Below are 15,164 nucleotides of genomic sequence, written 5' to 3' on the forward strand. Positions count from 1 at the left end.
TTTTTACTGTCAAATTTGAGAATATTTCATTACAGTTTAGATTTCAATAATCAGTAGATTTTGTAGACGGCAAATTTTTAAAGAGTTAGAATAATTTAAATATATACGTAGCCCTTGTTACACCATTTAAGGCAGAAAAGGGGCAGACTGGAAAACCCCAGTCAGTCTTCAGGTTTTCACAGACAGTGGGGGTAGTTTAACTGCCTGGAGGCGACCATTGGGTGGCAGACTGGGGAGGGCCAGTACTCCAGGAAGGCCTAAAGGTCTTCCTGGCTTGCGAGACACAGCAACAGCCGTAGGCATCCTCGTCTCCAAAACATTGGTGGTGTGTTTCTGGCCGCAAATCCCTTTTTTGGGGCTTTAAATTTTAAAAATTTGCAGGGCGGAACCTCCATTTTGAAGCACCATCTCCCCTGCCAATGCAGGGTGCTGCCTTTTCAGGCTGGAAGGCTTTTGGATGGCCACCTTTTGAGACCTCGCTTCCCATCCTTAATTGGACAGTGAGCCCACCCCTGGCATTTAATTGGCTGCCCTGGGTAGAAAAAAAACATGACACGCGACTGTTCCCCACACAGTGCAAGCCTCTGACCCACATTTCAGCCTGATGGCAGATTCATAAGACAGCGGGGAAAATCTTACCCTCGGGTTTCTAACAATAATTAGACGTATTGGTTAATGTGAAAAAATGTTTTCTCAAAATTTGAATACATTTGCCAGGATACATTTTACGAGCATGAAGGATTAAACGTGTCAAAGCAACACAGGCTGGTATCCAAAGCAGTTTGAGATAAAATGGAAGGTCTGGCAAGCTATGATCCTCTCAATGTTGTTATGAGGAACTTGGCTCTGGGAGTATCAATACAGTAACTTTCACATTTACTGTTCTACTCTCCCCATTTACTTTTCAGTGCTTAATTAGGTGTTAAGAAGTTCACACTGCCTTCTAAACTGGCTACCACTCCTGTTCAAACACTGCAATTTGCAGACAGTTACTGGCAGTAGAACAGAGATGGTGGCAGATCTAAGTATTACGCAAATACCCAGCATAAAGCCTCTTCAGTACCCAATGATGGAGAACAGAAGACAAATTATCCTGAAACTCTTGTATGGAAACCATATAAATTATGCACCAATTGAAACCAATGTAGATTCTTAATGAAAGAGCAAATGGTGTGAAGCCAACTTGGCACTCTGCTGTGTACAGTCTTCCAGTATCTCCTTGCCTCGGAAATAATATTGTCATTAAAAATGAATATCAAAAGGCAGTACACTTAAACATCCTTAACCAAATAGAGAAACCATTTAACATATAATAATTAAAAAGAACAATTTGAAAAGTAATTTGTATGCTATAGGTCCTCAACAAATTTGAAATAAGGCAGATTAGAGCTGGAAACCAGTATTCTGAATTTTACAGTAATTATCTATGTGGAAATTGTAGTGACTGGATAGCATTGTATAAATGTTTAGTAATTAGTTAATGTCTAGCTAAGGTAGGTAATGTCTACCTATTTGGTGGACAAACCATTTGAAATCCTGAAAATACATGGGAGATCATATTGACAGATCCTTTCCTCCTCAAGTTCTTTAAAAAAATCCATTTTGAAAAGCAGCATTTAAAAAATTTTGAATAGACTCCCTCCTTTAAAAAGAAATACATTTAGAGTACTCGATTCTGTTTTTCCAATTAAGGGGAAATTTAGCATGGCCAATTCATCTACCCTGCAGATCTTTTTTAGTTTTGGGGGTGAGACCCACGTAGACATGGGGAGAATGTGAAAACTCCAACTCCACACGGACAGTGATCCAGGGATCGAACCCGGGACCCCGGCGGTGTGAGGCAGCAGTGCTAACCACTGCGTCACCATGCTACCCAACTCCCTCCTTCGGTCTGTCCTCTACGCTATCAAGATGCTTCCATTTCCACAAGGTTCTTTATCATCTTTGTTCATTTCTATAAACTCTCTAAGATCTCCACACCACTCCAACCCTCATTATTTGGCACCGGTTTTTCCCTGGATTCTATGAAAAATATATATGAATCACTGTGGCCTAGGAATACTATTCGTTAATTATTTACCTGCCACTTGGCTAAAATAATGGCACAAAATGATGCAATACAAATACATTTTCATTGCAGTATTACAATATACGATACTCCACATTTGGACTTGGTTACTACAGCAGTGCAAATGCCAAAAAATCTCCACAATACAACATTTCCACTAAATAACAATAATACTTCACAAATTACGTAATATCATACAATACTGGACAAAGGTACATTGGTTACTAAACATACACAGGGGAAATTTCAACCAAATCTCATTATACCTACTGATATCAAAGTAATTTTATAAAAAAAATAAGAAATCATTTTGTGGACACTTTGATAGTCAATCAGGAAACATGTCCAAATGAATGCCGTCTGTGGAGAAAACATATCGGCTGATCTGTCAAAATGTTACTTTGATGGAAACTTTGGTTCTATCAAATTCTGATTAAAGTTTAACTAAGCTGCCAAGAAATGTTATGCTTGGACCAAGATTTCCATAAAAACCAGCAGCAAATGGGATCGGTACATTGGAATACCATGTCTGGTTACAAATTACACTTTGATCAGCAAATGGAGAAATCCAGACTGCATTAAAAGATTTTTTTTTAAATTGAACGCACTAAAGCCTTTCACATTTGACAGGAATTTGCAAACTCTAAGTATGCCAAGTACAGGTCAATTTCCCAAACGTAGGGGGACTTTAACACCGTGCTGGACCCAGGGCTGGACCGGTCCAGATCCAGGACCGGGAGAAGGCCGGCAGCGGCCAAGGTGCTTAAGGGATTTATGGAGCAGATGGGAGGGGTAGATCTGTGGAGATTTGCCAGACCAATGGGTAAAGAGTTTTCCTTCTTCTCCCACGTCCATAAAGTATACTCCCGGATAGACATTTTTGTCTTGGGAAGGGCGCTGATCCCGAAAGTGGCAGGAATGGAGTACTCGGCTATAGCCGTTTCAGATCTCGCCCCACATTGGGTGGATCTGGATCTAGGAGAGGAAAAGGAGCAGCGCCCACTTTGGAGATTAGACATGCGACTACTGGCGGACGACGGGGTATGCGGAAGGGTGAGGGGATGCATCGAAAGATACCTGGAGGTCAATGATGGTGGGGCGGTCCATGTGGGGGTAGTATGGGAAGCGCTGAAGGCGGTGGTTAGAGGAGAGCTGATTTCCATTAGAGCCCACAAGGGGAAACAAGAGGGTAAAGAAAGAGAGAGATTGTTTGGGGAAATTCTGAGGGTGGATAGGCAGTATGCGGAGGCCCCGGATGAAGGGCTATACAGGGAAAGACGAAGACTACAGACAGAGTTTGACCTGCTGACCACGGGAAAGGCGGAGACGCAGTGGAGGAAGGCACAGGGAATACAATATGAATTTGGGAAAAAGGCGAGCCGGCTGCTGGCCCAACAACTTCGAAAGAGGGGGGCGGTGAGAGAGATCGGAGTTAGGGACGAAGCGGGAAAGATGGAGCAGAGAGCAGGGAAAGTGAACGAGGTGTTCAAGACATTTCATGAGAGGCTGTATAAGTCCCAACCCCCGGGGGGTAAAGAGGGAATGATACACCTTTTGGACCAGCTGGAGTTCCCGAGGGTGGAGGAGCAGGAGGTGGCAGGTCTTGGTGCGCAGATTGAGGTGGAGGAGGTGATCAAAGGAATTGGGAACATGCAAGCAGGGAAGGCCCCGGGACCAGATGGGTTCCCGGTGGAATTTTATAGGAAGTATATGGACCTGCTGGCCCCGCTTCTGGCGAGAACCTTCAATGAGGCTAAGGAAAGGGGGACACTACCCCCAACAATGTCGGAGGCGACGATATCGTTAATTCTGAAACGAGACAAAGACTCGCTGCAGTGCGGGTCATACAGGCCCATCTCCCTCCTAAACGTAGACGCCAAGCTGCTGGCCAAAGTGATGGCAACAAGGATAGAGGATTGTGTCCCAGAGGTGGTACATGACGACCAGGCAGGGTTTGTTAAAGGGAGACAATTGAACGCCAATATACAAAGGTTGCTGGGGGTGATGATGATGCCCCCACCGGAGGGGGAGGCAGAGATAGTGGTGGCGATGGATGCAGAGAAGGCATTCGATAGAGTGGAGTGGGACTATTTGTGAGAGGTGCTGAAGAGATTTGGGTTCGGGCAGGGGTTCATTAGATGGGTTAGACTCCTGTATGGGGCCCCGGTGGCAAGCGTTGTTACAAATAGGCAAAGATCGGGTTACTTCCGATTACATAGGGGTACAAGACAGGGGTGCCCCCTGTCCCCGTTACTGTTCACGTTGGCAATTGAGCCATTGGCCATAGCGCTGAGGGACTCTAAGAAGTGGAGGGGGGTGCTTAGAGGGGGAGTGGAACATCGAGTGTCACTATATGCAGACGATTTACTGCTATATGTGGCGGACCCAGTAGAGGGGATGCCAGAGGTAATGCAGATACTCAGGGAGTTTGGAGAGTTCTCAGGATATAAATTAAATATGGGAAAGAGCAAACTTTTTGTGTTGCACCCCGGGGAACAGGGCAGGGGGATAGATGCTCTGCCGCTGAGGAGAGTGACAGGGAATTTTCGATACCTGGGGATTCAGGTGGCCAGGAACTGGGGAACCCTACACAAACTTAACCTGACGCGACTGGTAGAGCAGATGGAGGAGGACTTTAAGAGGTGGGATATGGTGCCCCTGTCATTGGCGGGCAGAGTACAGGCGGTCAAGATGGTGGTCCTCCCGAGGTTTCTTTTCGTGTTTCAGTGCCTCCCCATCCTGATTACTATGGCCTTTTAAAAAAAAAAAATAGATAGGAGCATTACGAGCTTTGTATGGGCGGGAAAGACCCCGAGGGTAAAGAGGGGGTTCCTGCAGCGCAGTAGGGACAGAGGGGGATTGGCACTGCTGAGTCTGAGTGACTACTATTGGGCCGCCAATGTGTCGATGGTCCGTAAGTGGATGAGGGAAGAAGAAGGTGCGGTGTGGAAAAGGCTGGAGATGGCGTCCTGTAAGGGAACAAGCCTGAAAGCGCTGGCGACGGCGCCGCTATCGTTCTCCCCGAAAAGGTACACCACAAACCCAGTGGTGGTGGCGACCTTGAAGATCTGGGGGCAGTGGAGACGACACAGGGGAGTGACGGGTGCCTCGGTGTGGTCCCCGATAAGGAATAACCACAGGTTCATCCCGGGCAGGATAGATGGGGGATTTCAATGTTGGCAGCGAGCAGGAATTAGGAAGCTGAAGGACCTGTTTGTGGACTGGACGTTTGCGAGTTTGGGAGCATTGGAAGAAAAATATAAGTTGCCACCAGGGAATGCTTTCCGATACATGCAAGTGAGGGCATTTACGAGGCAACAGGTGAGGGAATTTCCGCAGCTCCCGACGCAAGGGATCCAGGATAGAGTGATTTCGGGGGCATGGGTTGGAGAAGGTAAAGTGTCGGAAATATACAGGGAGATGAGAGACGAGGGGGAGACGATGGTAGAGGAGCTGAAGGGAAAATGGGAAGAGGAGCTGGGGGAAGAGATTGAGGAGGGGCTGTGGGCAGATGCCCTAAGCAGGGTAAACTCCTCGTCCTCATGTGCACAGGCTTAGCCTGATTCAATTTAAGGTTCTACACAGGGCGCATATGACGGGAGCAAGACTGTGCAGGTTTTTTGGGGTGGAGGATAGGTGTGGGAGGTGCTCGGGAAGCTCGGCGAACCACACCCACATGTTCTGGTCATGTCCGGCACTGCATGAGTTCTGGGAGGGTGTGGCAAGAGTGGTCTCAAAGGTGGTGGGGGTCCGGGTCAAACCTAGCTGGGGGTTAGCTATATTTGGGGTTGCAGAAGAACCGGGAGTGCAGGAGGCAAAAGAGGCCGACGTTTTGGCCTTTGCGTCCCTAGTAGCCCGGCGAAGGATTCTACTTATGTGGAAAGAAGCGAAGCCCCCGGGCGTGGAGGCCTGGATAAACGACAGGGTTCATAAGACTGGAGCGAATAAAATATGCGTTAAGAGGATCGGCTCAGGGCTTCACCAGGCGGTGGAAACTGTTTCTTGACTATCTCGCGGAACGATAATGGAAAAACAGAGCAGACAGCAGCAGCAACCCAGGGGGGAGGGTTATTTCGTGTTTTGTTTTTCTTTCTCTCTTTATGCTAGTTGTGGATAATTGCTTCTTGTGTAATTTTTTTTCTCATTTGTTGTTAGTTCAATATATTATTTAAATAACAGTTAATGTACATTTTATTATTAAGTTGTAAAAATGAAAAATTTGTGTTTGAAAAACTTCAATAAAATATATTTAAAAAAAGGCTGGTCCTTGGCTCACTGTCTGCTGCTTCATTCTGAGCCATTTTCTTGGCAGACCTAGTCAGCGGTGATTTGCTATACCTTCTACTCTCAGGGGCAAGGGGAGGAGGAAGGTCCCAACTCTCCCTCAGCTGGAATGGGAATCAAACCCGTGCTGTTGGCATCTTGTTGACCCACACATTGGACATATAGGTTAACTAGCCCCCATTTATTCAATGTTTACCATGGTGTGATTTTGGTTCAATATCTGTGCACTGTACATTAGTCCTCATCACACAAACGCATTGCCTGCTCAACAGAAATTTTAACATTTGTTAAACTATAACCTGAAGATATAGGTCTTAGATGGTTCTTACCATTTATTTTTTAAGTTTAAACTATAGAGGTTTATTCACCACCCTTCACCCCACCATTGGTGCAGAGGTTTCACCTGACTTAGCCTGGTTTCTTTAAATCTCACTGATTAAATTACTGCGCTGCTCAAACTCTGAAACAGCTATCACTGCTCAAACTCTGAAACAGCTATATTTTTGATGGGTTTTGGTCACCTGTCCATCGGCAAGCATTCATTCTTTTACATTTTTCTATTGTGAAATATCTTAAAACCATATTTTGCATTAAGGTGCTCTATAAATTCATGTTGGAGGTAATGATATGTTAGAACCCTGGAGTTCCTACAGTGCAGAAGGAAGCCTTTCGGCCCATTGAGTCTGTACCGACTCTCTGAAAGAGCTCCCTACCTGGCCCACTTCCCCACCCTATCCTCATTACCCCATCAAATCTACACATCTTTGGACTGTGGCAGGAAATCGGAGCACCCGGAGGAAACCCACGCAGACAGGGGGAGAAAGTGCAAACCCCACACAGTCACCGAAGGCCGGAATTGATCCCGGGTTCTTGGCCCTGAGGCAGCAGTGCTAACCACTGTGTCACCACTGTTGTTTAACAAACATTTATTTGGGCATTTCTTTTGCTGTTCAACTGTCATCACATTTTTGCATGGCTTAGTTTGTTGTGTTACTTCCTATTCATCTAATTTAATGTGTTTCAATGGTAGAATGACGGCAGGGGAGGTTACACAAAGGTCAAGAGTTAGACAATCAGAGTTCTGTGGGGGATTGATTGCAGGACTGGAAGTTACAAAAGGATTTGAAGGATCACTGCCATTTAGGAGTTTAAGCTCATGAATGAGAATTTTAAACTGGAAGTGTGTTGGGACCAAAAAACAATTTAAGTCAGCAAAAATATCGGAGCAAAGTTTTAAATAATCTTGAAGGATGAGATGGGAGCCAGAAGAGCACTTGGAATAGTAGAGTACAGCGATGACAAGGCATTGATATGGCTTTCTGTGGCTGATGGCTTCAGACGTCCAACATTTTTATTTGAATACATTTGTGGCTGGTGTGCCATCAATTAACACAAGAAGAGTAGTGAACAAAACAGGCTTTAATAAGCTAAACAGAAAGCCTCCTGGCCACTGATCCCGAACTGGGGCAGGGCCGGAAGTCAGCCACCTTTATACCGAGCCCGAGGGGAGGCGGAGCCATCAGGCAGTGGTTTACCACAATACATGTAGTACAGTAATAGTTTACCACAATACATATAATACACTAACAGTGGTTTACCACATTCACCCCCTGTTAAACAAAAGAGTCCAGCGGGGGTGAAGGTCGAGTCTGTCGGGGGGTTTGACCTTCTGCCGTGATCGTCTTAGTCCCGGCTGTGGTGTGTGCACTGGTACCGAGACCGGAGCATCCGGGAGCGTATTGTCTTCTTCTTCGCGCAGTAGTTGAGTCGGTGGAGGGGGGGAGCGGTGTTGGGGCGGGGTTGGTGGTGATGGTCGCCGGTGGGCCTGGGAGTTCCAAATCTCAAAGTAGCCGGGTGGTGGTGGAGGGAGATGGTGTAGGGTCGGGGGTGGTGGTGATGGTCGCTGGGGAACCTGCAGGTGCCAAATCCCGGAGGGAGACTGTGTCCTGCCACCCGTCATGATGTGCCACGTAGGCATATTGTGGGTTGGCATGGAGGAGCAGGAGCTTCTCGACGAGGGGATCCGATTTATGACTCCTCGCATGCTTCCGGAGGACGGACCCTGGGACTGTCAGCCAGGACGGGAGCGAGCCCCCGAGGGGGATTTCCTAGGGAAGACAAACATACGTCTGTGAGGGGTCTCATTGGTGGCAGTGCACAGGAGCGACCGGATGGAGTGGTTGCATCGGGAAGGACCTCCTGCCAGCGAGAGACTGGGAGACTTGTAGACCGTAAGGCCAGAAGGGCGGCCTTCCAGACCGTCGCGTTCTCCCTCTCCACCTGTCAGTTTCCCCGGGGGTTGTAGCTGGTCGTCCTGCTTGAGGCGATGCCCTTGCTAAGCAGGAACTGACGCAACTCGTCGCTCATGAAGGAGGAACCCCGATCGCAATGGATGTAGGTGGGGAAACTGAACAAGGTGAAGAGGCTGTGCAGGGCCTTGATGACGGTGGCAGAGGTCATGTCAGGGCATGGGATGGCAAATGGGAATCGTGAGTACTCGTCAACAACATTGAGGAAGTACAAGTTACGGTCAGTGGAGGGGAGGGGCCCTTTGAAGTTGATGCTGAGGCGCTCAAAGGGGCGGAAGGCCTTTACCAGGTGCACTCTATCTGGCCGATAGAAGTGCGGTTTGCACTCCGCGCAGACCTGGCAGTCCCTGGTCATGATCCTGACCTCCTCGATGGAGTAAGGCAGGTTGCGAAACTTGATAACATGAAAAAACCGGGTGACAGAGGTCATTGTGGAGAGCCCGAAGTCGGTCTACTTGCGCGCTGGCACATGTACCGTGGGATAGTTCATCTGGGGGCTCATTGAGCTTCCCAGGTCGGTACAGGATATCGTAGTTGTAGGTGGCGAGTTCGATCCTCCACCTCAGAATCTTGTCGTTCTTGATTTTGCCCCGCTGTGTATTATTAAACATGAAGGCAACCGACCGTTGGTCAGTGAGGAGAGTGAATCGCCTGCCGGCCAGGTAATGCCTCCAATGTCGCACGTTCTACAATGGCTTAGGCTTCCTTTTCGACGGAGGAGTGTCGGATTTCGGAGGCATGGAGGGTACGGGAGAAGAAAGCCACGGGCCTGCCCGCCTGCTTGAGGGTAGCGGCCAGGGAAAAGTCCGACGCATCGCTCTCCACCTGGAACGGAATGGATTCGTCCACAGCGTGCATCGCGGCTTTGGCTATATCTGCCTTGATGCTGTTGAAGGCCAGGCGGGCTTCAGCCGTCAGGGGAAAAATGGTGGCTTTAATGAGTGGACGGCCCTTGTCCGCATAATAAGAGAAGAACCCCAGGCATCTCTTCAGGGCCTTGGGGCAGGGGAAGTTCCAGGAGGGGGCGCATGCGGTCGGGGTCGGGCCCTAGGACTCAGTTTTCCACAACGTAGCCAAAGATGGCTAGGTGGGTTGTGCAGAAAACGCATTTCTCCTTATTGTACGTGAGGTTGATGTGGAGGAAATGCCGGAGGTTTGCATCATGGTCCTGCTGGTCATGGCCGCAGATGGTGACGTTATCTAGGTATGGGAACGTGGCCCATAGCCCGTACTGGTCAACCATTCGGTCCATTTCTCACTGGAAGACCGAGACCCCATTGGTGACACCGAAGGGAACCCGGAGGAAGTGGTAGAGGCGGCCATCTGCCTCGAAGGCAGTGTATTGGCGGTCCTCCGGGCGGATAGGGAGCTGGTGGTACGCGGACGTCAAGTCAACTGTGGAGAAGACTCGATACTGCGCAATCTGATTGACCATGTCAGATATGCGGGGGAGGGGGTATGCATCGAGCTGCGTGTACCGGTTGATCGTTGATGACCATCCGGTGCTTCTCCCCAGTCTTGACGACCACCACTTGGGCTCTCCAGGGACTGGTACTAGCTTCAATGATCCCCTCTCGTAGGAGTCGCTGGACCTCCAACCTGATAAAAGGCCCTGTCCCGGGCACTGTATCATCTGCTCCAAGTGGCGACGGGCTTACAGTCCAGGATGAGGTTAGCAAAGAGCGAGGGTGGGGCGACCTTAAGGGTTGCGAGGCTACAGACGGTGAGGGGGGACAGGGGTCCACCGAAATTTAAGGTAAGGCTTTGGAGGGTGGCACTGAAAGTCGAGCCCCAGTAATAGGGCAGCGTAGAGATGGGGGAGGACGTAGAGCTTAAAGTTGGTATACTCTATGCCTTGTACCGAAAGGTCGCGACACAGTACCCCCAGATTTCTACCGAATGTGATCCGGAAGCCAGGGACATTTTCTGGGTCACGGGTAAAATTGGGAGGGAGCAGCGCCTTACCGTATCTGGGTGGATAAAGCTGTCTGTGCTCCCGGAGTCAAAGAGGCAGGCCGTCTTGTGCCTGTTGATCCAGACGGTCATCATGGATTTCGTGAGATGATGAGGTTGAGACTGGTCGAGTGTGGTGGAGGCGAGCTTCGGAAGGTGTTGGTTGGGCTGGTTGGTGGTAGCGGTGGGGAGCCTACGACCGGGCGAGCAGGGGTCCCGGGAGGTGGTGGAGTCGTTCCAAAATGGCAGCCCCCATGGGTCGCGCATGGCGGGTGACATTGAACGTGGCGTCAAAGATGGTGGCCCCCATGGGTCAGGCGTGGCAGGTGGAATCAAAGATGGCGGCGAAGTTGGTGGCCCCCACGAGTTGCATATGGCGGGTGGCAGCGCAGATGGCAGCACCCACAGGTCTCACATGGCGGTTGGCGCGGCAGATGGCGGCGGTCCCGACAGGCAACAGGCAGCGCTGCTGGGCCGAGGAACCTTAGGGACAGGCTGGGCCTGGCAGACTTTGGTAAAGTGGCCATTCCTCCCACACCCGTTGCAAATCGCGTTCCGTGCAGGGCAGCGTTGTCTGGGGCGTTTATCCTGGCCGCAAAAGTAGCATTTCGGGCTTCCGGCATTGGCGGGCTGCTGCGCGCCACAGGCTTGCGCTGCACTTGAGTCGGGTGATGGCGGCGCCCACGACGTCGTCGCGAGGTCGGAGGTGTAGGCCTCCATGTTCTGGAAAGCCACTTTCAGCGAGTTTGAGAGCTGCACTGTCTCTGGGAGGCCGAGTGCACGCCCTTCTAGCAAGCGCTGGCGGATGCAATTAGATTTAATGCCTGCGACACAGGCGTCCCTGATCAACAGCTCCGTGTGTTGGACAGCCGATACCGCCTGGCAAGCACAGTTCCAGCTGAGTACTCTCAAGGCATGCAGGAATTTGGTTTGTGATTCCCCAGGGCGTTGTCACCTCGTGGCGAGGTACCAGGCGTACACATCGTTTACTGCCTTTACGTACTGTCCCTTCAGCAGCATTGTCGCTTTCGTATAGGAGGGGGCATCTCTGATCAGAAGGAAAACATGCGGGCTCACCCGTGCGTTGAGTATTTGAAGCTTTTGGAGGTCGGTGACGTCGGCGGCGGAGGATCCGAGGTAAGCTTCGAAGCAGCTTAGCCAGTGCTCGAATGTCGCAGTGGCGTCGGCTGCTTATGGGTCCAGCTCCAGGCGATCAGGCTTGCGTGATGAATTCATCTTAAAAGTTTAGCTTATTAAATTGATGTGCCATCAATTAACACAGGACGAGTAGTGAACAAAACTGTGGCTTTAATAAGCTAAACAGAAAGCCTCCTGGCCACTGATCCCGAACTGGGGCAGGGCCGGTGGTCAGCCACCTTTATACCGAGTCTGAGGGGAGGCGGAGCCATCAGGCAGTGGTTTACCACAATACATGTAGTACAGTGACAGTTTACCACAATACATATAATACACTAACAGTGGTTTACCACAGTGGCTAATCCAAAACTGGACATTGAACAAGCAGGAATTCGTTCTGATGAAGTCAGGCCATCCAAAGCAGTTTCCCACCACCTCCATCCCCCACCACTGGGGGAGCAGCTCCGGTGCCCTTGAGCTGCATGCTGGAAAATGGAAGTGGCTACTCACCTCCTCACTTCCCCTCAGTAGCCATTGTGCCATCTTCCCATTTTTGAAAAGGAGTACTAAACGACGCCTGCGTGACTTCTCACGCGTGAGTCAGGCGATTCCCAGGAGGACGCTGCATTCAACACCAATCCCGTTAATGATATTGAAATGATTGCCGCTGAGAGTTAATGATATCCTGCCATTTTGGGGCGTGATCAGGAACTCGCTCTTGGGAGCGGGTCGGTTAATTGCAAAATGGTTCACGGCCGACTTGAATCGCGATTTTGCCCTCTCCCGCTATTCGCCCAGATCCGAGCTGGCGCAATGCGGCTGCAGAATCGCGCCTTAGAATTTTACTGCATGTTAATTGCAAATTTAAATCATTATTAGAAATGCATCCTGGGCTAGTTAAACAAAAAAAGTGATCACGATTACTTAAATCTAATAAGCATTGTTGGACAAAACTAGCAAGAAAAATAAGCAGCATGTACATTTTTAAATTTCTATTCTGATTCCTAAATTGAACCCTCTCTAACATGCTCTAATTTTGATGGAAAGGAAGAGCTGCCATGGGGTTTCATGGTCACTTAACAACGGATACTTATTATGGTGAGGCAAACCTTTTATCCTTTGCTCTCTCGAAAGAATGTTTCACTTCACTAGTTACACCAACTCACGGCCAGCTGAGAAAGTTTGAAAGAACTCTTTCTAGCTGCAGCTGCTGGGTTCAATGACAGGCTACTCTCGCACTCAAACATTTCCCTACTTTATTGGGATTGCATAAACAAAAGCCTGCTTAAATATAACCTGCATTTTTTCCCTCAAAAGTAGAGAAATTAAGTGAATTTCCAACATCCACAAATGCAGTTGCAAAAATTGGACAAGAGACAAAGTGTAGCAAAAAGTAGTGGCTTGAACATACAAAGTCCATAAATTAAGAGGGAATCACTTATCAGATTCTTAATATAAATAGGTTTGATTAAAGAGTTATAAATTTAACCCCTAAATTAAATTAATTTTCTTTGCAAAGTTGAAAATTTTACCAAAGGGCTAAGAAGTTTTGAAGTTTATCACAGCAAGAGTATCATAGAGGGGGTCAATGAGTACAGCTTAAATGAGCACTGAAATGATTCAAAAAGTGAAAGCTTCGCCTCAAAACAGGCAGTACTTTACTGGCACACGCTATATGTTTCAGATAGCTTTACTCAGTCGTTAAAAAGATATTTCCTTACACGTACTCTGGTTTTGTCTTCATAGTATTCAAAGTAATGTTGCTTGAATGTGTTACTTGAATGTTGATCATTCTCTAGATGTTTATATCTGTCAGTGGACATCACCGCCGTCTTATCTTCAGAATTTATGGATTTTGTGAAACTGGAACAAGAAACAGCAAAATTTTAACTACAACAATTCAGGAGTAACTATAATAGTTTATTTAAGTGACATCCAGAGCAGTTTGATCTACTCTTTGTATCAGAATTTTGCTACAAGAATTATACTGATGTGTCATGTTTCAAACTTCAATGCACAGCCCCACTGTTTCTCTTTTTAAAATAAAGATGTCTCTTCTTATGAAGCTGCTTAACTGGTGTAAGGCCAACCCAAGGCTGTCACGCTCATTGCAAACCAACCCAAGATAATGGAAGCAGATATTAACAATTGGAAAGTAAACAGCCAGCCTCCCCCAACTGCTGCACAATGCTAGTTTTACTTAAAGATAGGCTGTCTACCTGCAGCTAGATCAAAGCTAACTGTGTTTTTAATGAGACTATACAACAATCCAAAAGAACAATTTGCATGATACATGTTTCCACTACTCCCTTTCTTTCAATGCCACTCACAATTGGGGATGTGACAAATTTGCAAACATCTATTCAGCTACTTTAGCAAGTCAAAATAAAAAACAAATCCATCATGTACAAATTATTACTCCCATCCCTTTTGTATCCTGGAGATCTCTCAAATATTTCCAGGACAAACCAATGACATCTGTCCAATTTCAACAACTGCCACATATTCTTTAAGGTGAAATTCATTACAAGATCTTTGAAAATTATTCTCATCAGTTCACAGCATCATGCATTTAAATACAATGTCACTTTATTATGAAATTTCTACTAGAATACACTAATTTAATGGTCTTCAAATGTACACATCTCAATATTAATTTTATTTTGCAAAATAAATCATAGATAAAATTTACAATTTATTATGCCAAAAGTCTTTCCAATTTCCCACTGAAACAGAGATCGTTTTGATTCTTACCCATTACAATTATCGCAAGATTAACAGGCATATATGTAACTCAGAAAATATGCTTGGTTTGTATTATCTATAATTTTAAAAGATTCGGGTCCAAATTAAGCATGCAAGTTGTGTTATTTTTTAAATAAATACCAAAGAGTGAAAAAAATGGAAAAGTCAATTCTGGGAAACAGAGACACCTCAGAACGACATGTCAAACGTTATTTGAAGTTCTTATTTGTTCCTGCTTAAATTCATGCAGTTTAGAAAGCTACAACCAGGTTGATTTAGGTCACAATCAGGACAATTTACCATTCCAAAACTGCTGGGGCTCCTGACCAAAACTAAATCCAATTAGAACTCAAAACATATTTTAGCTGCAGTGGGTATGCAGGTCAAGGAGAGGGAAAAAAAGGTCACATGGCAACGAAGGTCACAACGATAAGGAAAAAGGTGATTGGTGAATCAAACCTGCTAAATCTCATTATACTGGTCTGTAATAGTGTTTGTGAGGCGTTCTGCCCTGTTCGCTACAGGATTGATTTGAACGAGGCACTCTTTTATTAGGTATTGTCTGAACTCTAAAGACAGGAACCCTCCCTCATGGCCTGCTTTTCATTCTCATATTGATGTGTCAAAGACATGATGGACTTGTTCATTCATGGCTCCTTTTTTGATCT

At 47.2% G+C, this 15,164-nt stretch overlaps 1 protein-coding gene across 5 annotated transcripts in view; it reads right to left on the reverse strand.

The window, feature by feature from the left end:
* rab11fip2 (RAB11 family interacting protein 2 (class I)) overlaps window positions 1–15,164 on the reverse strand; it is a 127,341-nt gene that overhangs the window by 13,745 nt on the left and 98,432 nt on the right. For 3 of the 5 annotated variants that reach the window (XR_011935549.1, XM_072479493.1, XM_072479494.1), the window contains exon 4: window positions 13,479–13,614. Coding sequence is in view for 3 of the 5 variants with exons in the window: in XM_072479493.1 (XP_072335594.1) it covers window positions 13,479–13,614 (136 nt within the window). In the remaining 2 variants the exon portion in view is untranslated. Of the gene's footprint in view, window positions 1–13,472; window positions 13,615–15,164 lie in introns of all 5 variants that reach the window. The other 2 variants (XR_011935548.1, XM_072479492.1) reach the window with 1 other exon arrangement.

Source organism: Scyliorhinus torazame, chromosome 16 (genome assembly GCF_047496885.1).
Source record: "Scyliorhinus torazame isolate Kashiwa2021f chromosome 16, sScyTor2.1, whole genome shotgun sequence".
Classification (NCBI taxonomy): domain Eukaryota; kingdom Metazoa; phylum Chordata; class Chondrichthyes; order Carcharhiniformes; family Scyliorhinidae; genus Scyliorhinus; species Scyliorhinus torazame.